The 27,960-nt window shown below is 29.3% G+C and overlaps 1 protein-coding gene across 4 annotated transcripts; it reads left to right on the top strand.

Annotated features, from left to right (window-relative positions):
• Nucleotides 1-410: 410 nt before the first annotated feature.
• Nucleotides 411-27,324, top strand: Stol (voltage-dependent calcium channel subunit stolid). Of its 4 annotated transcripts, none has more exons than XM_083042815.1 (24): nt 411-1,594; nt 3,224-3,305; nt 3,698-3,808; nt 4,638-4,854; nt 6,237-6,368; nt 6,729-7,334; nt 7,685-7,821; nt 7,981-8,061; nt 8,243-8,323; nt 8,539-8,613; nt 8,879-8,893; nt 9,036-9,143; nt 9,230-9,301; nt 9,765-9,906; nt 10,000-10,221; nt 10,542-10,641; nt 11,247-11,279; nt 14,465-14,569; nt 14,872-14,984; nt 16,452-16,588; nt 17,299-17,471; nt 17,964-18,169; nt 18,542-18,833; nt 19,376-27,324. In XM_083042815.1, the coding sequence occupies exons 1-24, from the start codon at nt 1,494-1,496 to the stop codon at nt 19,671-19,673; spliced, it is 3,639 nt and encodes a 1,212-aa protein (XP_082898941.1). In that variant the 5' UTR covers nt 411-1,493; the 3' UTR covers nt 19,674-27,324. The 4 variants fall into 4 exon arrangements, with proteins under 4 accessions (XP_082898941.1, XP_082898940.1, XP_082898943.1 ...); XM_083042814.1 differs by having other exon boundaries at nt 17,964-18,172; XM_083042817.1 differs by lacking the exon at nt 11,247-11,279.
• Nucleotides 27,325-27,960: the final 636 nt, after the last annotated feature.

Here is a 27,960-nt window from a genome sequence, read left to right as displayed (position 1 = left end):
TCTCCTCTCGCCTTTCCTATCTTTCAATACCGCGAATACTCCGAAGCTTTACAAAACGAATCACAATGGCCGAGAAAGCTTCAACAAGTTTCGGCGATTCCAATCTCGAGGGGGTGGCTGTTATCAGCTTTATCGCTCTATTAGACCGCTGCTTATAACTTCTTCCAGGAAAAGATTCACACTTCTGTTTCTCTCTTCCCTTCCCGCTGAAACAACGTACTATCAAAGCGCAAAGCCGCCTCGTCGCACGTAGACGTAGTAAAGAGAACGCGCATGCGCGGCGAGCTACTAGGAGTGGTGGGGGGTAAGGGGTGACGCGCTATTGGTGGGGGGTAGGGGCGGCGCTACTGGTGGGAGCGGCGCGCTATTGGTGGGGGGGAGACGGTAACCTAGGCAGCGGCGGCGGCGAGATAACAGAGCGCGACGCGCGTTTCTGCGAGATTTTTTTGCGTCACACGTCGAGGTGGACCCGTTGAAGAAATTTCGCGAAATCGTGCGTCGATCTTTATCGTTTCTCCTTATTCCTTTACTTATTGTTAGCTCTTGTACTCGCTCTTTTTCCGCTCTCTCACTCTCTCCTTTCCCGCCTTTCGTCCTCCGCTCGCTCCCTCTATCTCCCTTTACTCCCTATCCTCCTCCCTCTACGAGGCGCGCTACCCCCCCGTCTTCCATTCTTTCTAGTTGTCTGCGCGTTACGGCGTGAACTACTGAATTCGGTACGCGGCGCCGCGAATCGCGATCGAGGGATAGTGCGGTGAGTGCGAATATAAATCGACCGAACGGCTGAACCGAAGGAAGGCGGCTGATAAGAGGGAATATGCCGCGTTCGCTAAGCGCGATGAAATCATCATGTGGTCGCGCTCGGCTCCAGAGTCCGAGGAGGCAGTGACATTTCGGACGCACACGTTCCGGAACGCTACCTATCGCCGCCGCCGCCTTCCTCTCCTTTCCGCCCTCTGCTGAAATGATCGAATCGACGGACGGGTCCGCCGTCATCGTGGCGAATGTATTATCAGCGTCGTGGACGACCGTAATTATCGGGGAACGTGGAAGAACATCGGGGATGAAGACCGAGTCCTTATTCTGTGTGTGATCCCTTTTTGCGACTCGTATACATGTTATACCTTACCTTGTACACGTGAGCGAGTGACAGCGGGTTGGGAGAGTTCGCGATATTATATTAGTGATAAATAGGATAGAGATAGAGAGAGAGAGGGCTAGATGCGCTTGAGATCGATCCGGAGGAAGAACGAGAGGAAGAAATCTGGACGCTTCTTAGGCGACGACCTATGGACGATGCGCGAAGATCATTAAATCGACGGGTGTCGGAGCCGGTACCTGGTCAACTACTGGTCCCTCATTCAACTACCGATCGATCGCCCCAATCGCGCCAAATTATTCGCGCAATAAGGAAAGGGGACTTTAAACTCGTCCCGAGAAAGAGGAGAGAGAGAGAGGAATTCGAGAAATAATTGTTGAGAACTGTTGAAATAATGTTCCTGCGCATCGACGACAAGCTACTACGCTTTGGGATACTGTTTCTGTTGTGGATAGGCTCGAGTTGTCAGCAGGAGGAGGACATACCTCACAATGAGTAAGTGTTATTCGCATTTTAAACGATTCCACCTAGCGATTAGGCGAAAAATATCCGGCAGAGATATTCGAGACCTTCGTCGGACATCGCGATGACGCATATAGGGGCCTAGGGGGGCGGGAGGGAGAGAGTGGTGGGATATGTGAGCGATCGGACGGATGGGGTGCATAAAGCTCGACGAGCAAAACTCGATAGGGAGTAGAAGGTGCGCGAGGGCAAAGGGCGAGCGGGTAGACGAAGGCGAGAACGAGCATGCGGTAACAGGGTGGGGAAATAAAGGAGCGCGCGAAAGGGTGGAAAGGAGGGCAGGTAAAAAGAGAGTAGCTGAGTGGGGGTGGGTGAGAGCAGGGAAGAAGGGAAGACGAGAAACGCGTAACGCGTTGCTCTCGAGGAGGAAAGACGAATATGTAGGATCGAAAAGGGGAGAATGAGATGGCAAAGTGAGAGAAATAAAAGAAGGTACGAGTGGTAAAGGATATGAGCGGAAAAGTCTAAAAGAAGGACAAGAGGAGAAGAAATAGAAGGCGATTATATTAAAGGAAGCGAAAATAAGGATACGCGAGAGATATTATTTTGGCTATTGGTTATATATGAACAATGTTTGCTGTTATCTAAATAAAATTATAGATGATCATCTAGATGAAATTTTCTGGCGTCATCTTGTCTTTATAGATAATAAAAATATATGTACTATCTATATATCTGGATCTTATTGTTAGATGAAAAATAGCGTTATCTTTACTAAATTATCTAGAATAATGTTCAGATAATTTGGTTTAGAGTCGCAGCACATAAAAAGTACTTAAGCAGTAAGCGATAAAAATTTATAAATAAAAGTATGAATATATTTTTATATCCCTTTTATAATTTACACTTTTTTATAACTGTGTTTACATAAGCAATCTTAAAAATAATATTATCTGGAAGTTATCTAGATGAATCACCATATAATTTTATCTTTTATCTAGATATGTTTAAAACAAAATCATCTTCATCTTATTCTAAGATATTCCATAAGAATTCACATATTTTCATCTCTATCTAGTTAATTTTAAAATCATCTAAGCACAACACTGTATATGAATAAATGGAAAAAGAAAAAAAAAAAAATATATATATATATAATGGGAAAAAATTTAATTGTGAAAAGATTTAAATGGAAAAAATGTAAAAAATTTATTTTATTTTATTTTTTAAGTCTAAAGAAGATAGTTGAGATCGGCAAACAAATGGCAAATGCGCAAATTGTACAACTGTTTATATATTTTTTGGAATTGCAACAGAAAATCATACGTGTACTTTTACTTTAATTTTTATTACAATATAATAAATTTGTAAAATGAATTTCACGTAATAATATCTCGTCGATTTATATTCTTTATCTCGAGGATTTTTTCATATGTGTCTTAATTTTAATAAACAGAAACGTTAAAACATATATTTAATGCAATTATGAGTAATTTTTTTTCTATTAATGATTTTTATTAATTAGCATAAAACAACAATGTCATAAGTTTAATAGAGTTGATACAGAAATCTTAATTATTTATTTCATATATATTTTATTTTCAATTTCTTATTGAACATGCACGTATTTGAAATATAATAATATTATTAAAATTATTGCAGAGTGAAAAACTGGGCCTTAAAGTTTGGAGTGGATTTATGGGAGTTTGGGAAACAAGTAACTAAAATGAATGAGATACAGAGGGTAAGATAATATATACTTAATATTTAATTAATTGTTCACACACATTCAATATATTACATTCATTTATTATAATATTACATTCAATCCCATATTACATTCATAATTATAATAAATCTAATTTAATTAATTACACATATTCAATATTATAATATTACATTCAATTCAATATTACATTCATAATTAGAATAAATATATCCGTTAAGCAAATCACATATAAAGATATATTGTAATTGTGTGTACACAAAGTTTTATTTTATATATTTTACAAAATATAAGAGATAAACATATATATATGAATTATATTTTAGAATTCTTCCACAAAGCACTCTTTAATAAAAAAAAACCTTATAGTTTCATTTTTTATGTACTGATTTTTATTACTTCACATCTAGAAATACCATGAAATGGATGCAAACGTCATAAAACGAGATGGTCTCGTCCTTGTTCGGGAAATGGCCATGGAAGTGAAAAATATGATTGACTTTAAAATGAATGCTGTAATGGTACGTTTTAATACATATCTCTTTCGCATATATATCTTATTTTTTCATTAGTGCGCTTCAATCTTATATATAATATATAATATATATATATAATATATAATATAATATATATATATATATAATATATAATATATATATATATATATATATATATATATCTTTATATTAAATTAGATATATAACACTATATAAAGACCGTCTTGGTGAAAAGTAGATGGTATTCTTTTTTTCTGAGAGATTTAAAAAGCTATTCACCAAGTTATTAAAAATGATAGAATTTCTATGATTCAACGAAGCGAAATTATAATATGAATAAATATATTGTACAATATATAATACAAAATTAATAATATAATAGAGTTTCAGGCAAAAGTCTGTTTTTAAAAACCCTAATGCAAAAGAACACACATATATAGACACAAGTTTTCTTTCCTTTTAACTAAATAAAAATTGTCTTTACATTTTCTCTTTTATATGCAAAATTTTAGATAAAAAACTGATTTGAAAGTGGCAAAAGATTTGGCAATTAAAAAAAGTACGATCGATTTAAGCTAACTTATATTATCTAAAATCATTTATTTTTAATTTTTACTCACGCAATCAAAAAAAAAATTAGCATTAATATTAATGTTATAATACCGTTAATTGGATAAGTTCTGAAATTCTAAATGTTAATTGAATTAATTTTTAATGAAACTGCTACATTTGTCGTTAAATAGAAGTGCAAACGTGTATGGAAACGTTAACATGACATAATCTATTTATATATAACATATAATCTATTTATACATAATATAATTTATTTATGGAACATAATTGACATTCACAGAGATTGGTCGAGAGCGCCGAGCAAGCTGCGGTATCGATGCCAAAAGAAGGAAATGTATCGCCTAAGTATTACGCTTCCCATCGGCTTAATAACTTTGTTAGTGACGGAAAGCCCGGCGCGCAAGAAATGTTCCTCACTGTAAATCGTCATTTTGACCATTTAGCAGTGAACGTTAGTTTGTCAGCCGTGCTTTTGCCAAGTGGAGTTAAAGACAGTGGTGAGTATTGTAATAATTCTGCAATTGTTCTAAAGAATTACGATATTAATCGATAAAGGCAAATATCCGCGAGAAAATAGCGTTGTATGTATGGATTTTAAGATACAGAGTGCTCCTAAATAAGCCAAAAAATGAAGTAATTAACAAAGAAGGTAAGAAATACAAGAGAGAGAGAGAGAGAGAGAGAGAACGAGAAAGAGAGAACAACGGAAAGATTTTTTTTATATAATTATACAGGATGTTAAAAAATTAGACCGACCAATTTTGAAGGGAAATTTAAAAGACTTTAAAATAAACATTTTTTGTTAATACAATTTTTTTCTACGACGATCTTAGTTTTATACTACATGGTATGAAATAGAAGTTTGTGACTTAAACAATAAACAAATATATAAGTTGAAAAATTAAATTGTATTTCAATCTTGAACAAAACACAGAACAAATATATAAAAGTAATTCACTCTTTTTACAGTAAATGCTTAAAAATTTCTCCATTAACTTTAATATAAAGGACAAACTGAAAAATCACAAACTCATATATTATATCATGTAATATTAAAACTAAACGTCGTAGAAAAAATTAGTATTAACAAAAAATGTTTATTTTGAAGTCTTCTTTCTTCCTTTTAAGTTTTTCAATCTAATTTTTTAACACCCTGTATAAAATTTTTTTTATAAAATCTGATAACGAATTTGAAACTCGCATTATTTTGCATTACTATATGTTAAAGGCTACATGAAATTATTAAAATATAAAAAGAAATAAATATAAAATATAAATACATTGTAAAGAATTAAAATCCAATACTATCAAGTTATATTTAGCAGAATATATTATTTTATCATCAAAATATTTTTATCATTATAACATATGATGCATTATTGTTTTAACGCTGTATTATTGTTGTTTTTAAAAGTCGTTTCATCTCTGATTGCATATAATTTTATTAAGTAATATACATTTTGTAATATTATTCTTTACTTACTCATGAAAGTAAATAAAATAAATTAAGTGTATTAGAGATCTTATAATTCTCGTTAATAATTTTTTCATTGTGATTGGATTGTTTTATGGTCATTTCAAATGAGTCTGTTAAATTCGTCTTTTTCTGTGCTTTTATGTATTAAAACATAAATCTATTGTTCTATTGAAAAATCAAAATAACTTCAATATAATCTTAAAAAATAAAAAAAATTGTATTATTAAGTTCTACATAAAAATAATATAATAAAAGAAAAGATCTTCCTTCATTATTTTCTTTTTACCTTTTTCTCGTACGTACTCAGCCAAGTTATTCACATTTTTTAAAATTGCTACAGTTTAAATTTAAATAAAAAAAGTTGATTAGTAATTGAAAAAAAAATAATTCGTTTGTTTGCAGAACGTGATGTTGCTGCGGGCATTCAATGGAGCGAATATTTAGATCTCTTGTTTGTTAATAATTATGAGAGCGACCCTACACTATCATGGCAATATTATGGATCGACGACAGGATTTCTACGTCGTTTTCCAGGTATTTGGGCCGATTTATATATCCAGTTTATGTATAGGAACAAGATGGTATAAGCAAAATGAAAGTAATGCAAGTGATTAGTCAATAATGATTCTTCATACAAATATTACAACATTGTGCATTAAATATATCTAAAACAATGCTTTACAGAATTTTTTACACCCAACCGGTTCTTATTTTCTGGACACGTCTTATATAACGAAAAAACTCGAATCTTTATTTATAATATTTTCAAATAATACTTTGAACGATGAAATATGAATATACATACGAGTAGAGTTGTGAATACAGATGTTCCACAATTTTTTTAATGATCTTTGGAAAAATTACATGAAAATAATAAGATCATTTTTATTACAGCGATATCGTGGCCGCCGATGGAGTCTACATTCGGAAGGTCCAAGTCCTCCTCGCACCATCGCGCTGTTCGTGACATATACGACTTCAAGATGTTGAATTGGTTTATTGGGGCGGCGAATAGCCCAAGGGATCTAGCAATATTGATCGATAGCGCGACTTACGCGTCCGATAAGAATCGGCGGTTATCAATAGCCACAACGAAAGTCATCCTGGATACCCTAGGACCGAACGATTACGTCAATGTATATCGTTACGGCGAAAACGCCGAGGAGATCGTACAATGTTTCAAGGACAGCTTGGTGCAGGCATCACCAGAGAATATTCACGAGATGAAGATAGCATTGAGTTATGTGAAACACGAGGACCCAGCGACCAACATCTCAGCCGCGCTCAGCACTGCCTTCGAGATCTTGCACAAGTATAATCGAACCGGCCAGGGAAGTCAGTGCAATCAGGCCATTATGTTGATCACTTCCGACACCAGCGCGCCGCCTACGGAAGTCATAAAACGTTACAATTGGCCTCACATGCCTGTTCGCATCTTCACTTATCTCATCGGCGGTGATAAGAGTCCCGAACTCCGAAATACGGCTTGCACCAATAAGGGTAACGTTATTTGTGTCGATAACTTGCAAATATAGGGTGTTTACGAAATACTAGAAAATAAAAAAAAATTTATATGCAGGGTATCTGATAAAGATTATGCCAGATATCATACATGAGGAATAGCCTTAGAAATTTGTCCAAGGATTTTGTAAACACCCTGTATATTATAAATTAACTATAGCAACTATAGCTATAAATAGATATTCGAAATATATATTTAATTGTGAAAATCTATTTAAAATATGTATATGTAAAAGTTAAGCGAAATTAGGAAAAAATTAATATCTCGTCGATACCTGAAGAAACAAACTTTTGTAAATTTTTTATTTTCAACGATAATGACTTCATAGGATTTTATGCGAGAATAACAAACGTGGACGAAATCTATGATAAAGTCTTTGAGTACGTGAAGGTTCTAGCGCGGCCTATGGTACTTTATCAGCATGATCATCCTCTTCACTGGAGTCCTGCTTATATAGGTGGAAAGGTAAGTCATTTTAATTCACATTATTAATAAATTTATTATGTCAATTCATCATATTAGTTAATTTACATTTTCGTGAAATACCTTTCTAAATATTAATATTTTCTCGATATCATGTGAGAATCTGTGACATTCTACAATATAATAATGATTGATTTTCAGAGTAGTATGTATGGCAGAGAAAATCGCGGTCAACTAATGACGTCTGTGACAGCTCCAATCTTGGATCGCCGAAATTATACGGTAATTGTCTAAAAATAATAGGTCTTGTTTTAATGTTGCGTTACTTTAATGTTTTATGCTAAAGTAATATTTATTTATATTTATTCATAATTAATATGAATTGATATTAATATAATAATGATATAAATATGATTGTAAGAGTATATTGATATGTATATTGATGAGTATATTGTTTTTTAAGGTAAAAACAGCCAATTTATTGGGTATCGTTGGTACTGACGTACCTGTTGAGGAGATTCAGAAACTCGTGCCGCCTTACAAGGTACAGACTAATACTTTTTTTACAAGTAAAACTTGATTGCATCAGCTAGCTTGATTCTTTTTTTCTAAAATTATAATTTCTAATATATTTTTATACCACAGATGAAATTTATTTAATGAAAAGTTAGAAGATTAGTGTTAAATTAAATTTGCTTATACAAGTTATTTTTTTCTTGTTCCGATTATTAATTTTAATGTACGGTATTTTAATTACAGTTAGGAGTTAATGGATATTCATTTATTGTTGACAATAATGGCAGAGTTCTGTATCATCCTGATTTGCGGCCTCTCGTGAGTATTAATATTATTATAATAAAAAATATATCAAATATGCTCGAAATTTTTCACTTGAAAAATTTTTTAACTAGTAGCGTGTTTGGTTTTTTCACATCTTAGCATACATTACGTTGCACATATGACGCATAATTTTTTAAAGCAATCCCCGATTTCAACAATAAAAGCTTATACAGAACAAATTCTTATTAGTTTTTTTTATGTATATTTTTTTGCAGAAATATATCATGATATTATAATCATATAAATGTTTCATGTGCAGCCTGGAAATGTAGAAGTAAGTATGAAAATCAAATATGTACACAATAATATATATATATAAAAATTATTATACTTATATCCCAAAACTATGGAATTACATTTTATTCGAATATCTAAGAATTTTGAAGAAATATATATATATATATTTTTTTTTTCAGTATGAAGAAACGCTAAAGCCTTCATATATAAGTGTGGATTTATCGGAAGTTGAACTCGCAGAATATGATGGCCCTTCAACCCTTCCAAACAATTCTCTCCTTCTCGATGTAAGTTCGATGTGTGGGTGTGCGTGTCGATTATTTTATTGCTCTTATATAGTGTATAATAATAAGTGCGATATTATTCTTTTTAGTTGAGACGTGATATGATCGATCAAAAAGAAGGAGAAACTGACTTTACAATCAAAATTCATTATGACAATATGGTAAGACTTGAAAGATTGATAATTATTGCGAAAAGATTACACTTCTCACTGATCACTTTAATTTTCGCGTACATATATATTATCCACTGAATCACGTGCTCTTTGAATCATACACACTGCAGACTCTTATAAAATTTCTGAAATTTATTTCAAAATATTTAACTTAAAAATAACATGTCTTAAAAGTATAATTTAAAATTTTTAATTATTTTAAAAGATTAAAATAATTATTTTAAAATAATTTAAAATTAATTAGGAGTCTATATCTCGATTATAATAAAAATAAAAAATGAGAATAAAAATGATTGATGAGGTGTAATCTTTTCATAATAATTACCGAAAGATATTGCATATTTATTATAAAAGCGATTATAAAAAAACGTGATTATACGCGTTTTATTATATACTATGGAATTTAAAATTTTTATTTGATTATGCAATATATATTTATATTGATTTGCAGAAGAGAGTTACGATTAGACGGCACAACTATTTTTACAAGCCGATCGAAGGTACTCCATTTTCTTTAGGCCTAGCTTTGCCAGAAGGATACGGCATGTTCGAATTGCGTGCCGAGCACGAAATCAAACTCGCTATTGTAAATGGTAAATTTTCCATTGTTATTTCACAATATCTAAGTAGAAGATAATCCGAGATGACATTAAAATCTTTAATATTATTATTATTAATTATTGCAGTAACCGAGTATTTCAAAGGGAGCAATTGGAAAGTGCATCCCGATTGGGTCTACTGCGAATATAATTCGGCTTCCGATAAGTTCTTTTCTTCGCCCGAAGAACGCGTCTTGCATTTTCTAGCACGAACGCGTAGACCGGGTTGGAAGTGGATGTCCTTGAGAGCAAGGAGTCCTAGCTCGCACCATAAACAAGCGAGCAAGACGGATAAAGATTCTTATTATTGTAAGTATTCGCATATTATAATTTAATACCTTTAAATCGTCGTTCAAAATGATTTGAAAAAATAACATATTGAACTAAGACAAGCAAAAATAGTAATTTACATTAGGGCTGATTTCAGATTTCAAAGATCTTGATATATATTATGATATATATATATATAAATAATTACCATAAAAGTACTACAATATTGCAAATAAAATTTTCTAATTTTAATTAGAAAAATATACTTCTAATTTTAATAATAAAATAAATAATTCTAATTTTAATTAATAAAATTAATTGGTTTTTCGTTCAATTAAGACGACTGTCGTATTCCACAGGTGATAAGAAACTAGTGCAATCCCTAGTTATGGATGCTCTAGTGACAGATGGATTTGATAAGAGGGAAATACAAAGAATGCGCAAGGAGGAAAATGATAAGTAAGTTCTCGATCGGTAGTAAACAAGAATGCACGTCTGTCTCTTACTCTCACCCGTTCACACCACTATTGCAAATTGCGATCGAGCACAGCAATGCACAAGCACGCGGTTCATTACCACGCACCGTATAAAGCCGGTTATTTTTGCAAATTATTCATCTGCCACTCTGCGCCTTGATTATATAGCCCGTGATATACGTCCTGGTTTGCATAATTGTTTTGCAAGGTGTAGAAATAAACTTAACAAAAATTGCAACATATTTCTTTATAGTGTCAATAGACGGATAAAGTTTCTGACAATCGCTGAACATTGTTCAGAATTCTTTGTCAAGTCTGCACAGATATATATATATATATATAAAAGAGAGAAGTGTTTTATACACACATATATATATACATAATAAGATATCAGAGGTGATAAAGATTGTTCGCACGTTATTTTATATATACACACATATATAAAAAAGAGATCAGTGTGATCAGTTATCACTACTCGAAGTAATATGCGAAATGTACTTTGAGCAACCGTTCCACATTTCATTTTACAATATTATCTTTTATTGCATATTTTTATTACATTTTATTATTGTGTGTCTCCACCGCTAGCCCTATTGCCATACTGATGGCTCTACTGCACAGGTAATCCATTATGCACAATTATTTGTCTAACATGTTAAACACATTTATCAATAATGCACGGTAACACTCACTTTTTAATGATCACTTACTTATTGGTTCAAATGTGTTTATTATTTTCGATGGATAAAATATAAAATCGCAATTATTTTTAGCAATTTTTGTTATAGATGTAACAAATATGTTTTTTGTGTATAATAAGCGCAAAAAATATACCAAGTTGTACGTGTTCTGGTGATAATATAGCTTCTGTATGTATGTGTGTGTACATATGTTCAGACATACGTTATACATATATACATACATAAATAAAAGCTATACTATACTAAAACTGATGGTACAATCGAAAAGATCCTGATTTTTTATGAAGAAACAAGTCACACACAAGAAATTTAAAAAACATATATATATGATTTTTAAATTTCTTATATATATATTTATATTGATATATAAAATCTGTTTAATATATAAAAATACATTATAAAAATTCATATATATATTACATACATACATATATTTGCGCGAATGCAGATTCGCGTACGAAGTTAAACTGTACATGCACCATCTAGCATATTGTAACATATTTTAGGATAAGTGCATGTGGAGGGATATCAAAATTAACGGGACTAAAAAAGAGACTTTATTATATATAATTTCTCATTTTAAATATTCCAGTAAAATACTTGGAGAATTAAAGGAAAAGACTTTAATGTACTTTGCACATGTGTCAAGAATTTGGGAGATTTAATTTTAATCAAATATGTGAGACACCCGCAAATAAAATTATAAATATTAACATTAAACAGCTATAACGAATAATCATTGATCGTTGACTATAGTCAGTATACGAGCTAAAAGGAATGTTTGGCAGCCGTCGACTATGGTCTTTTCATTTTCGGAAAAATTCTGCTGTGGAAAAAAAATAAGTGAGTCGAAAGAAGTCAATAGGAATTCATTTAATAAATTTAATTTTACACAATGAATTCTTATCGATTCTTTTCAAGTCATTTATTTTTTACACAATTAGTCCGAAACAAAATAAAAATAAAGCGATTATCTCTGAATTATTCATAAATATTATAAATATAGACTGCGTATTTTGATTAAGAGAAGAATGAAGAGAAAGAGTTTTGATGAATATAGTCTTTTTCTCTATATATTCTCATCCAGAGTCGAATTAAGACTCCTTATTGCAGCTATTTAATTATGATTTCAAAAACGAGAAATATCATATAAGGTTTTTTCTTGAAAATATATATCAAAATAAAATTGTTTGGATGCAACTATTCGCGTGTTTGAGAATATTGATTAATAAAACACACCAAAAACTCTCTTTTTGAATTATGAATTAATAAATAGCTGTAAATCTTGGTCAATTGTTATAAAATCTATTTTTTTTTTCTGAAAATGGACACATGCAGATGATACATTTTTATTTATTATATATTATATTATTTTATTTATTATAATTATATTTATTATAATACAGGATAACAAAAAAGAAAGTTTTCGACGTATTTTATTAATCTATATAATCGCATGTTAATGATAAAAAATGTATTTATTTTTCAAGAAAAAACTCATGATTTCTCGTTTTTAATATCATAATTCAATATGTCTATATTTATTATATTTTATTATAAAATCACCATGTTTATAAAATTCCTAAGTTTATAGAATTTCATGTTACAATAGATTATTGCCGGAAAATTAAATGTGATTATATTATATGCCAATCTTAAAAATATAGCATTCGAGAAGAGGTGATCACTACAACAATTTATTTTATATCAATATCGAATTTTCATTAAGAAATCATTTTTTCCGATTTTACCATCATGTATAAGAGACACTCTGTATACAATTTATATTACAATTATTGATGAAATAATATTTAAATAACAAACTAAAATGTTGCGTACTTTTGCACGCATTTATGTAATAAATATGTCGCTGTCTCCAATTATATTCAGAAACCATTAAATTGCGCCAAATATCGAACTTGATAGTTTTACTTAGGAATAAAAAAATGTCAAATGTATAGTTCGAACATATCGACAATTTTGTAACTTTAGTTTTATTCAATTTTTCATTTCAACATCAGCGAGAACTGAGAGAAATATTGATAAAAGAGAGAATCTCGATCCAATAATTTTGATTTTGACATATATTGACAAGATTATCACCCTTAGTTTTAAGCATCACTCATTTTGTTTATTCAAAAATTATTAACAAATAATGTTTTCTGAAAAGCAAGGTTTTAACAAAAAACTGGATATGGAAAATTTAATATTAAATTTCTTTACACACACACACAATTTTAATTACATATTTATAAGTAAGAATATCCATATAAATTATTTAATATTAATTTTCTATTTAAGGCTCCTGGGTGCTCACCGCGGCCATATTGGGTTGTGACGTCAGAGGCGAGAAAGCACACGCTGAAAATTCTTAGATGCCATTTTTTAATGAAAATATATTTCGATTAAACAGCACTTCAGATGACTCCCCCGAAAACTATCCTTTTCCCTTTATAATCAATCAACATCTGTAAAATGATCGAGATATCAGACATGCGGAATGACTGCGCATGTGCAAAGACCAGACGGACCGGGCTTCATAATATTACATTTTACAGCTGTTGATTGATTATAAAGGGGAAAGGATAGTTTTCGGGGTTTTTTAAGAGTGTGCTAAAGTCATCTGAAGTGCTGTTTCATCGAAATATTTTTTTATTTCGAAATGGCATCTAAGAAATTTTAGCGTGTGTTTTCTCGCCTCTGACGTCACGATTTCGACATGGTCGGAAAGGAGCCAGGAGCCTTAATATTGAATTTTTTACTATCAGTCTGCCTTCGAATCTTGATATTCACAAATCTTTGTTTGTTAATAATTTTTTAACAATCAACGAACGACGGAACTACAAAACTTTTTAGGAATTACGAATTAGGGTGATGATCTTCAACATATATGTCAAGATTAAAGTCGGAATCTTCTTTTGTCAGTATATTTACTAAATTATGAAAGAGCTGTTAAAGAGAAATTACTCCACAAACCACGATCGAAACGATTAGTTTGACTTGTAATTCGGCTTTTGGACGTACAAATGATTGCGTACCGGGATGTGGCATATTTGTTATTTTACCAAGAATACTATTTACATATCTTATTATGTACAATTGCAGTCAAGGCAAGGGTAGATTCGGCGTCACGAGAAGTTTCATCGCAACCAGAAGTGGACTCCTGCGATGGCACGAGCATCAGCAAAACGATGACAACACTGACGAACCGTGAGCTTATTTAACAATAAAACAAATATCGATAATAGTTAAGAACTGCATGAAACACTGTATGAAACAATGGGCGCGTTCAAGCAGAATAAACAATCGTGATTGTTGGCTCTTACTTTTAGAACCAACAAATCAACGTAGAGTGTTCATAGGACGACAACTCAGCAGTTTTTCTGCTGAACGCGGTCAATATTCTAAATTGTTGGTATAAAAATTTGAAAAACGACAGATTTTACGTGATAAATGCTGAATCGACAAAATTAATTAAACACGATTGGTTTTCTAATGATTTGAAAATGCAGGCGATTCGCGGAAAAGCATGCAAGAGCTATGGATTCATCATGGTACAAACGTGCAGTGGATCAACATTCCATAGAACCAGAAAGTTTCGTCTTCAGCGTACCATTAAATGCGGGTAAATATGCCTATTTTAATATATATATATATATATATACACACACACAGAGAAAGGGAGAGAGAGAAAATTTTCTCTTAGAATTTATCCTGAAAATCATGGTAATCGTGGGACAATATTGTATGGAAAGAATTTTATGAGAATTTTTCTGATTAATATTTATCACAATAAAAAATAATATCTATCACAATAAAATATAAAATATGTTTGATTAATTTTACTAAAAGTATTGTAAAATTAATCAAACATATTTAAAAAATGTTTTCCATACCATATTGTATCCCACGATAACGATGATTTTCAGGGTAAATTCTAAGAGAAAATTCTCTCTGTGTGTGTATATATATAATAAAAAAATAATTATTTTTTTATTAGATAATTCTTGCTTACTGTTTTATGAAATCAATAAAACTGTAAATTTAAATGTGAATTTAAATTTTTTAAAATTTGGAATTTTTTCAAATACATATAGGTATCTATGATTGTATTATGATATTTTAAATCTTTTTTCTTTATATAATTGATTTTTGAGATATTTTTTATGGAGAAAAAAGTTGTAGATACATTGCACAGATATTTTAAAATGTGTATTTTAATATAGGTATATATAAAAGAGATATATCTGCTATATATAAATAATTATATTAATTATTATTTTTATTTTTTTATTTTCTTATTTAACAAATATAAGCAAAGAATAGACAATCAAAGAAGCAATTCTAAAAATTTTATATCATAATTCTTATCATTTTCAATTTAAATTATTAAAAAAGGTATCGACAGGGGGAAAAGCATTTAAAATAAGCTGTACATCAAGACAAATGTCGTAATTAATAACCTTTATTTTTCAATAAACCGTAAGGATAATAGATTATATATGCTTATATCACCTTTCTTTCAATTTGATTAAAACCATTTTTTTTTAAGTAGTAGTTACAGTGTATTAACATATCCTTCAAACGTTCTGAAAACAGAGGTCATGATTTGAAGATGATATTTGCTTTTTTATGAGTTTTCAAAAATTGATATATGTGCCCTTTTTCCATAAATAGGGTAAAATCGTAAAAAAGTGGTCTCTTTTTTAATTAAATATAATTAAATTTATTAAATATAATTTGATTTAATTAAATATAATTAATTATTTAGTTTATAACTTTCTATATATTGTTTAAATAAATATTAAAATAATTATATAGTATTATAATATATATACAAATATATATGTAATATATACATATGTATATACGTATGTATATTGTATATTATACAATAATTATTATTATATTATTTATTATATAATATTGTTACATTAGAGAAATAATATGTCCTTTGTATATTATATATATAAAACATACCTGAGAGTCGATTTAGATATGTCACATAAGTCCATGTGCCCTTTTTCCATCCATGGCCTCAATTTTTATCTTTGATCATTATCATTTCTTTAATTATTCTTTCGATTATTAGCCGATACACTCGATTCGCTTGTCACCGCCACTCACGCAGTTTACATCGGAAAAAGTCACAAAGCTCCAGCGGCAGTGGTGGGTTTGCAATTTCAACATTCGTCTTTGGCAACTCATTTCGTCAATATCACTTCTACGGTAAGTCGATATGGAATATATTTCTTCTTTTCCTCTATAATATTATACAGGATGTTTACAAAATACTTGGACAAATTTCTAAGACAATTCCTCACGTCAAAAGAAAGAAAAAAAGGTTTATATATACTTATGAGTTACGTGCTTACTTATTATTATTGTTAATATCAACTTTGTTTTACTATAACTTCGCAGTCGCTCATTTCTTACTATAAGTATATATAAAACTTTTTATTATTATTTAATTATTAAGTATTTTATTTAATACGCCTTAGAAGTTTGTCCAACACAGTTGAAAAAGTGTGTTAAATTTAATAAATATCACATATCCCAAACTATAAATATGTTAAATGGTGACACGAATACTATGTTAATATTTTAACATAAAATAAAGGCAAACTTGAAGTAAACTTAAAATAAATTTTGTGTAAAATTAACATAGTTTTAATGTAAAAATTAACTAAAAAAATGTTAATTTTTCATTTTCCATCCCCACTTATATTATAAAATATAATCGACATTTTTTTCTGTGTTATTTTTACACTTTTTTTCAATTGTTTTAATAATTTAACATTTGAGTTCAATTAACACAATAAAAATGTTAAATTAACACATGAATGTGTTAAATATTTAACACAAACATTTTAACTGTGAAGTATTCGTAAACACCCTATATACATATGATATATTTATATGGAATGTTTGGTTTTTAGTGCACTGGTATGTCAGGATGCAAAAAGAATTGCGCGTCGGAAGAGCTCGACTGTTATATTCTAGATAACAATGGATTTATCATTATAAGCGAACGTCACGATCATACCGGAAAGTTTTTCGGCGAAATAGATGGGACAATAATGGATTCTTTAGTACAAGATAGGATATACAGGTAATATGACTATATATTGTTTAGAGTATTATAAAATTGCTTTGCCAAACTTTTGAATTATGCGCTATATAAAATAAACACTTTTAAAATGAACCCCAAGTCAAATTTTTAAGCCTAATATATTTAAATTGATTGTGTGTATGTATTGCTTTATCATCAAATAATTTATTGATTTAAAAAGTAATTGAAATGTTTTAATAAGATATGATTCAATTTTCGAAGATATTGCTCTTGATTCTCGAAGAAAATTCTAATCTATCTAGATTTAACACTACTTGGAATTTGTATTCTTTTATTTCTTAAATAGTCATAAAGAATTCGAATCTATCTCGTCGAGATTCGAGTCTACTTGCAAGTAGACTGCTTTTATTTTTTCAAGTATAATCCTAGAGTTCAAAACTACGCAAACAGATTCGAACTAATTTGTAAGATACTCATCTGTAAGATAATGGCTACTATTTATTAAAGTATTTCGTTTATGCGATGTTTCAGAAAAGTAACTGTTATTGATTATCAAGGAACCTGTAGCCCTCAAGAATCTCATCAATCGTCAGCGCCGCGAACTCTATCCAACTCTGTTATAAAAACAGCGGCGGCATTCGGCAATTTTCTTTGGACTCTGGTCTTAGGCCTCAATATTCAAGATGTTTGGCGAACAACATTGGCATTTGCTAAAGATGCAATGCATTCGTCAGACGGTAGTATGTCATAAATGCATTTATGAGTAAAATCTTTGCATTCTCAAATGTATTTTTAATCAACAATTATAAGATAAATATAGTTTTTCCTTGTAAAAATTATTTCTATCACAAATCAGATGAAAGATATAGAATTTCACAATTATTAAAATGTGTTCAATGCAGGATATAATTATTTAATATAATAATTGTAAATTAATTAAAGTCTCTACTTTTCTCTCTCGTACAGCTCTTGAACTCAGGCTCGTTGAAAATATGGACAATTCCCCTTCCATTGATATATGTTCTAAGCTTGCGATAGTCTATTTTCATAGAGGGTCTGATAATTTCAGGTCCATCATCATTTTCATTAATTCTATTTACCTTTTCCAGACGATTTAATATTCACCGACGATGGTGAAGCGCGCGATCTCGAGTCACTTGCGCCTGTCGATTCGACGGAGGAGGCAACATCAAACAACAACATATACATGGGATTTCCGATGGTTGCGCCAGTTTCGCCACCAACTACTCGAGCCACTTCCGCTCATTATCCCCGAAAATTGCGCTCCTGCGAGAAGAAAACAGATTTGTACATTCTGCAACCTGAACGGCTCAATACCAGCGGGCAAAGTAATCCTTTGAAGGGAAAGCTCACCAATTGTCACGTTACTGGATGCGAAAGGTAATTTGTAACGATTACACATACATAAAAAATAAGCTAAAATTATAAAACTATGAAAAAAAGTATAGATATACAACACTATATATTATTTCCAAAAATATTGGATAAATTTCAAGGGAACTGGATAAACTTTTGAAATAAAGAGCGCGGAGAGCCGAGTTTCACTTGATTTTTCGTTAGCTGAAATTATATTATATTATTAATATTATTAATAATATATTTTTTAATATATATTATATATATATATATTTAATATATTTATATTTATATATATATTTATATATATTATATTTATATATATTATATTTATATATATTTTATATATATATATTAATAATAAATATTTATATTATTAATAATATAATTATAAGAGAACTTGGCCATATTATAACTTATATTTACTCTCAAAAAGAGTTAACAAGCGCACATTATTTTAATGACGTCATTTTGACGTTACGTGACGTGTATTTGCTACTTGGGATAAAACAGAGAATTTCTAATCTAAGAAATATATTTTTTCTCTTTCTGTTTTTGCCTCGTAGACCGTTCAGTGTTCAAAAGATTCGTCACACCAATTTGATATTGCTGGTGGTTGACACCTTGTGTCCATGCGGCAGTAAACAGTTGAGTATTGAACCTATTGAGGCTCTGACAGAACCCGGAGCATGCACGGCAAGAAGAGAACGCTTGTATCGACGAAGACCACCGAAATGTATAAACTACCATCCTGAAGAGATGGAGATTAAATTCTGTGGCGACGCAGTTCGTCTTGTTAGTTTCTCGTCGTTAAATCTTACAGTTCTCTTATCCATCGTTACAGTGCGGCTGTTACTTGCGTGACTTTATCCTCATTATTAATTAATATATTGCGCGTGCACACGCGCAAATACATATATATACACACACATATACACACATGTTTATAAATTGTCTTCTTAAAATGAATTTAGCATCATCGTTTCTATGAAACAATTATAAAGGAGAGAAGTAAAAGAGAAAAAGAGAAAACGTATTAGATATTTCGCGGATGGTCACGACATGAAGGTAAAAATGGCGATACACACACACACACACATACACACATAAGAACACATACAAAATTGTCGATGTTAATTTGAATGCGCCAAATGGGAAAATACGCAAATTCGGTGCACATGATAAAAAAATAGAAATTTCAAGCATTTATTATAATATCGCAAATCTCTAATGGCCTTTAAATCTGTTTCAAAAACGTTTCTGATATATAACTTTATCATTAGCAGAAAAACGCGACATTTCCGGACACAAACTGTCATTTAAAAAATGCTTATTTTATCATTCTCTATTAGCCCTTAAATATTCTCAGCGTTGTTTTAAAGCACTCTGTCTCTGTGTGTGTGTGTGTTTGTTGTGTGCGTGTGTGTGTACACATATGCATATCCAGATAGAAAAATGTTAATAGTATACCAGAAAATTTAATCATGATTTTGCAGCAGATTTTGATGCTTCTTCATTAAACTCAATTTCTCAATAACATGGCTTGCTGATATAGTGTGACAGTAGAAATGCAATAAAAATCAAACATTATTGTCTGCTGTATCATGTCGTAGCAACAAATGTGAAACAAATATCAAGTAAAGTCTACCATATAAATGTAACATGTTTTCTTAGTTAAATTTTATATAACATAAACACGATTATGGCTTAATTAAATACTTAATAAGTAAAATAAATTTAAATCATTAATAATTTATTTATTAATAATTAATGAAACTCAACGAGAGAACTGTAACTCATCAAATACTATAACATATCTCATGCAATATTCTATTTCTTGTTATTATTTTATGATAACAGACTATGTTGTATTTCATTTGAGTTTTTGCTATTTTTATTTGAAATGATAATGCATGCATTTCTGCCGTCACATACACACACATATATACACGCATAATGTGCTCGCAAATAAACTTGATTTCTAATTACATACATTTCTAACTAGAATATATCATGAATTATGTCATACTTATTGTTAGTCTAAATTGATTTTTTGTTAATATATTAGGCCACGCAATTAAAATTTTATTTCTATGCCGGCCTAAGTTCTTATAGTATTTTTTAAAGTATGTTAAGACGCAAGGTCTGCTCGATTTCTGCTATATTTCTGCCGACACTAAGTAAAATGATAGATTATGCTCGGCTGCTGCTGAAATTCTCCTAACATAATATATAACATAGTTTGTAATACATGCTCTTGACAGATTTGGCTATCTGGGTATATATATATATATATATATATATATATATATATATATATATATATTATATGTATGTATGTATGTATGTATGCATGAACATAAGTAGATATGTGTGTATATATGTATAATATATGTTATGTATGTTTATATATACATACATATACACATATATATATATATACATGACATCTATGTTATAATATTGAGTTATAAGTTTTGTTAGGCGAGAAAGTCTTGTATATTTATACGTATCTCGTCAAAATTTATTCTCTCACTAAAAGCAATAAATACCCCTGTAATTTGACGATCTTGAGAAAAAATGGAGGATTATATTTGAGTAACATAGTTTATTAATACTATATGAAAAAAAGAACAGTAAAAACTGTCGGAAAAATTTTACTTTTATTTAAAATGATTTTGTCGACTTGCAAATTATTTTACTATAATATAGCAAATTGATATTTACTCTAATGACAATATTGTTGTAATAGGAATTTTCTTGCACTTAATAGTACATTTTTTTTTTGCTTTAGCAGTAAATTGATGTATTTTCCTCATCAAATTTTCACTTTAAGATTTTTTGTTTCGAATCAAACAGTAACTTACAAGATGTTATTATTTAATAATGAATGATTGATTGTAATGAAGTGAAGTTTAGCTTTTATATTAAATAGCAGCAGCAGCAGTTTTTTTGAACGATTTTAGTTTACAATTTTTTTTTCTTTTTTATTCTTTAGAAATTGTAACGATCGATGAGTGATTCAATCTTCAAAGGATTATCGAGAAAATTTAATTTCTTCGAATCTTGTTTCTATTATTGTTAAAGTCTTTTTTATGATTCCTGAAAACCTAATATGAAATTATTGAAGATTTCGATTAGCCAGTTTTTTATCATGATTTATCGTCTAACTATTGTGGATTTCTTTTACGAGAGCCGCTTAAAAGCTTAAAAGCTTTCCATTTATTTATTATTATTCAAATGGCCATAATATAATTTAATTGATAAAAAATGGAATCATAATCGAAATGGAATCGTACATTTCTCTATTCTAGAATTTTTATTCAATCTCCACTTTTACTTATTTTTTATTTAATTTTTTATGTATGATTATGTAATAATGTTACAAATGTGTATTAAGAGAGTAATACAAGAAAAGAGTCGTTTCAGAATAGAAGAAAATGAAAATGTTAAGAGAATATTAAAAAATCGAGAAATTTGGAGAAAGAATAGAAAAGGCCTAGTTGTATAATAGCTATCTTAAATATTTTTTTTTATTTTAACTTCTCTATGCTTTATTCTTTCGCGGTAAATACATATATTATTCTTATTAATTATGGTATCGATTATTCTTCATTAATTATTCTAAGGTTGTAAATTCTTTCCTTTCATATCAGCAGGATTATCAGGAAATCATATCAGCAGAATTACTATCACAAAAAAGTCTTCCTAATTCATATCCTATATATTATATCTATATTGAATGTTTTTGTTATTCTTAAAGTTATTAGATAAACTCTGATATATAAAACATTTATGTATTATTTAAAATTTTAAATACTAATCGTGCTACTCTCAAATGTTTAAAATAAAATAATAGCGCAATAAATGAGAGATTGAATTAATTAGCTTATCAGAGAGACATCGGTTTCCACAACAAAGAATTGATGGTTTTATCTACCGCCATGATTATTGAAATATCTAAAACCGTATAGCTCATTATGCAACACCAAAAAAACGATAGTTATTATATTATATTATATTATATATTATTATATTTTATATAGCTTAATAATTGTATAGTTTTATTATGCTAGTGAATCATTTTTGCAATTATATTTTAATGTCGAAATGTCGATCTGATTCAGAGCCATCAACTATTATGATATCGGCTTATTACAATAACATTCGCTGTCAAGTATTAATAATATTGAGTTTCTTATTTTTTATTTTCTTTTACCACTTCTCGCTCTGCTCTTTTACTATTTTTATATTTGCATGGCCATGCGACTGTGCATTATTCACTTTTTTTTCACTCTATATAACATATAGTAAGAAAGCAGTGTAAAAAAGAAGTGATAAAAATAATAAGGAATAAAAAAAACTGAAGTTGAAAAATATGAGAGCCTGATTGTAATTATCTTAATATTCAATTAATTTGTAAAATATTAATTTGTTAGAGTTAGTCTTTTTATTATCGCGCTTATTCTTGGTTGGTTATTGAATAATTAATTTAGTAGGATAACTACTAAATTAATACTCCAAAGAGATATGAAATTTGAAAATGTAAAGCACTGTACTGAATTTTTTTAATCCATATCACAAAGAAAATTTCATGAAATAGTCGTTACACAATTTTGCGAATTATATATTTATATTCGCATTTGTTGAAAAAATCTTCAGGACGACGTTAAAAGTTTTTTATTCATCTTCTGAAGATGACAAAAGAAATGATTGATCTAAAGAGAAATTTTCCATCCGTGTCACAAACGCACACATACGAAAATTACATTACTCCGAAAAAAAAAAGTATTTTGCGACAAATGTACAGTGTATTGATTATTTATTCCGTAAAGTAAGGCGTATAAACGCACATATTAGTAAAATCTTTACGATCGAATAACATTAAAAGTAACTTTATTCCGGTTACTTCTTCTAAAGCAACATTTTCTTCCAAAGTAAAGGCTTTCTTCTAGATATGTTGTGTATGTGTGTGTGTGTTTGAAGAAAGAAAAGAGAGACTCTTTGTGTTATCTTGTAAATTTACCTGGTACACGTCAGAAATAGCCGCAGCATCTTATAGATACAATAATTGATTGCATAACAAAAGTTTCTATGGAAGTGTAAAAAGCGCGATACACTTGGAGCAACGAAATAATCGATAAGGAAGTAAAAAGAAATCGGAGAAGTCGAGAGAAAAAAACAAGTAATCTATAATATTCATCGTTTCTTATTTGACATAAAACAAAACATACCCTATGTGAATAAGATAATGTTCTTGTTGTGAATAAGACGCGCAAAGAAACTTGTAGATTGATGCATTCACACTGACATAACTCAGAAGCAACAACAAAACAAAATGATAATATATATATTTAATTTTAATTAATATTTTATTATCATTCGTATCGGAATATATGCATCATTTCGTAATTTAATGTTGTATACACTGAAAAAATTGTATTCTCATTTTAAAAACTTCTCATTTATTATTAGAATGATTTATTCACAGAAATAAGGCGCCAAAAGGGGCGTCTTAAGAGGGGATCCTCTAAAAGATTAGTATCAGATATTCCTAATTTATAAAATGTAGACGAAATTGAATTTATTTTTACAAAGTCGCTCAAGAGATATAAATAATAAATAATATAATTTAAATAATCATTTTTAAGAATATCTATTAATAGGGATTTTATAATATACAGTTCTCTTCGAGAGAGTACAATTTTTTCGGTGTAAACTTCACACAGAAATTACGACCATCGTAACGAAGCGATAATTGATTAACATATAATTATTACTAGCATATGATTATTATTAGCATGATTAGTAGAGTCGTTGGAGTATCACGGATACGCAAATGATAACAAATCACGCAATAATACATTCTTATATAGCTAGTTGCGTGCTATCACTTCTATTTTATTGTTTTATAACTGCAATTGTAAGATAAAAATGTGAGAACAGACATTTTGTTTATCGGGATATCGGTCAAACCGAGCCTGATTTCCTAATTCGAGATATTGATTCCCCCCACAAGTGATCTTAACAATTTTCTAAGGAAAACTATAAAGATCGAGAAATGTTAAATGCAGTACAGAATAATTTGCATTTATGAGCGCGCGCGTACGAAATATTAAAATCAAATTTTTCATTAAAATTTGAAGTAAGGTAATAAGGATTTTTATGAAAAAAAAATGTAGGGATGTTGATTTTAAAAGCAAACGTAAACATTTTTTTACATTTGATTACCAGAATGCTTAATATTGAAAATTACTGATATTCTAATATAAGAAATGGCGATAATGTTTGCTTCAACATTTTTCTACAAGGATTTTGATTTTTAATTAACATAACGAATTTGCTATTATAATCTTTATACTATATAGTCACGAATTACTTTATAATTTGTATTACATTTGAATGCGATAGGATTATATGCTTAACGAAAAGAATGCATTATCTCTTCGCGAATAAAACTCTACATTATCGCATCATCAAAAAATGTAATATTTAAAAGCGAAATCACACAACACACACATCTCCAATTTTGTTCAGTTTATAAAAATGACTCATTATTCGTGAAATTTGTATTTCTCTAATATAGTTTGATTATTATATATTGTTATATATTTTATGATTTATATATATATATATAAGTTGATTAAATTTCGATAATATATGCTAATAATTATTATTATTACATAATATACTTTCTCACATTTTATGTAAAGTGTAAAATGTTATATATTATAGATTCCTTTATCAAGATAAGCAAAGGTAGAATTATAGAGCCAAAGAAAGATGACTTATTGTCAAAGTATCGGTCTAATAGCCAATATGTCATTAAATAGTATCTCGACCATGAATGATTTCAATGCGTGGATTATGTGTGAGGAAGGATTTTAAAAAAAAACCAATGTTTGTTGAGAGCTTAGTTGGCTATTCGTTCGATTTAATTGTAAGAAATGTTACATTAACGTATGTTAATATATATATGTACGCGTCGCGGAGCGTCACAAAGACTTTAATCACAGTGTGACACAAATTTTACCAGAGTATTATTAGAAGTGGAAATTTAATGATATATCATAAACACAATTGCTGTAATGTTGCGATTATTACTTTGCGACAAAATCGCGATATAGAATACTGAGGGCGTCATAAAGCATTACTTGAAAGAAAGATTATTACGTTTAGATATTTGTAATTAGAAAAATTCAAGACAATTTAATCTACACTTATTAAATCAAAATCTAATGTTAAAATTATTTTTATCAATTTATATTTTATTATAAAATATTTATTTTATTTATCCTTTTGCTTATACATATGAATTATATATTATATATTTATTGTATCTATGTATATATATTTTTATCCTTTGATGCTAGGCACTGTTGTCTATTTTTTATTAATTTTATGTTTCTTCGTTTTTTTGTCAATTAAATAATTTTTATTTTTTGTCTTGATCTTGATAGATAATAATTATTTAAAAATAATGCATTTTATCAAAAAATATCTATATGATAATGGGAATATATATATATATATGTATGTGTGTATGTGTGTGTATATGTACACACACACATACACACACATCTATGTAAACTCAGTATATAATGCGAACAAAACGCGTGCAACTAGATCACGCAAAATAATAAAGATAAACGTTAATAACTTAAAATAACAAAAAAGTTCTATAAACGTGTTAGATAAAAAATCTTTCGATCGGCACTTTTAGTGCCGCCATATGTCTTCCATTATTTGTATATTATAATTAATAATAAAATTGACTATAACGTATTATATAAAATTACACCTTCATGCGCTCACAAAAATGTGCGCGCATATACACACAAAAAACATACACACACACACATAAAATCCACATATACCAAAAATAATATTGCGAACTTATTTAATATTGTCTATGAATAAGGATACGATGTAACTTATTACGTAACAAACAAACAAAAAAATGTGAACGCAAGGAAAAGTTGATATTTTTCACAGGATTTTTAAGATTAAAGTCGTGTTTATTATTTATTCTCATAGGTTTCAACGAAGGATGTACTTCGCTATTATATATTCTGCGTACGTTGCTGAAATATAGTTAGTGCAAAAGAGATCGGAAGAAGCTAACTCGTTTTTATGTAATTCATAGTTTGGAATAATGTTATTATATATTTACTAATGATATTTGCATTTTTGGAATAGAATATAGAAGTCGCATCTTCTGTTGAGTGCATATAATAGAATTGCAATTAGGAAAAGTAACAGCGTAAAAAATAATTTTAGAAATGTGCAACTGAATCTTGTTTCTTAATTAATCTAAATAGATATTTAACAACTTTAATGATATTTAAATACAATATTAGTTATTTTTGCAGTTTCAATTCCAAAGTCTTAAGAGTATAATAATTTATTTAAAATTATTGCAAAACTAATTTATTGCAAACAAGATGCTGAGTAAAACAACTATTTAAAGTAATTTTGTAATCAATAAATTTATTTTTTTTGCTTTAATTTCTTTCCATCTACTGGACATCTCGATGAACAATATATAATGCGTTAAAATATATAGAACAAATTATGAAGTAGTTTCAGAAATGTGGAACAAAAAGTGAAGCGCAAACTATTACGACCCAACGTACGCATATTATAATTCTACAATTTACTACAATTTACGATTTTTATTTTGTATAATATTTAATCTTTAGGTAAGAAAGCAAGCGATATAAGAATATTAAGAATAATGAGAAATTCGTGTTATGGTAGCGGTAAAAGTGAACACACATCGCTCTGCGATATTATATAATCGTATAATATACATTATACACACATAACACGCTTTAACAGTCGGAAAAAAAAGAAAACTTGTCAAATAAAATTTTACTTGATGTATTTATCGGACATAAATACAATGACGTCTAATATATTGCAATAAAAAGGACTAAAATCACTAACAAAACCAGTTGTTTTTATGTAAAACGATGAGTGGAACATGAAGATGCAGCAATGGATGGAATATTTAAATATACATTTATATATATTATAATATTTAAATGTGATATTTTAATATATCGATTGATTTTTTCACATTAAATAAAAAATTAAAATTGTAATTGAAAATATTCAATCCACTGCAAGATGGCAAATATATACCATT

This window comes from Prenolepis imparis, unplaced genomic scaffold (assembly GCF_030444845.1).
Source record: "Prenolepis imparis isolate NDT839.2.m4 unplaced genomic scaffold, iyPreImpa1.0 SCAF_7, whole genome shotgun sequence".
Classification (NCBI taxonomy): domain Eukaryota; kingdom Metazoa; phylum Arthropoda; class Insecta; order Hymenoptera; family Formicidae; genus Prenolepis; species Prenolepis imparis.
This window is presented reverse-complemented; position numbering and strand designations above follow the sequence as displayed.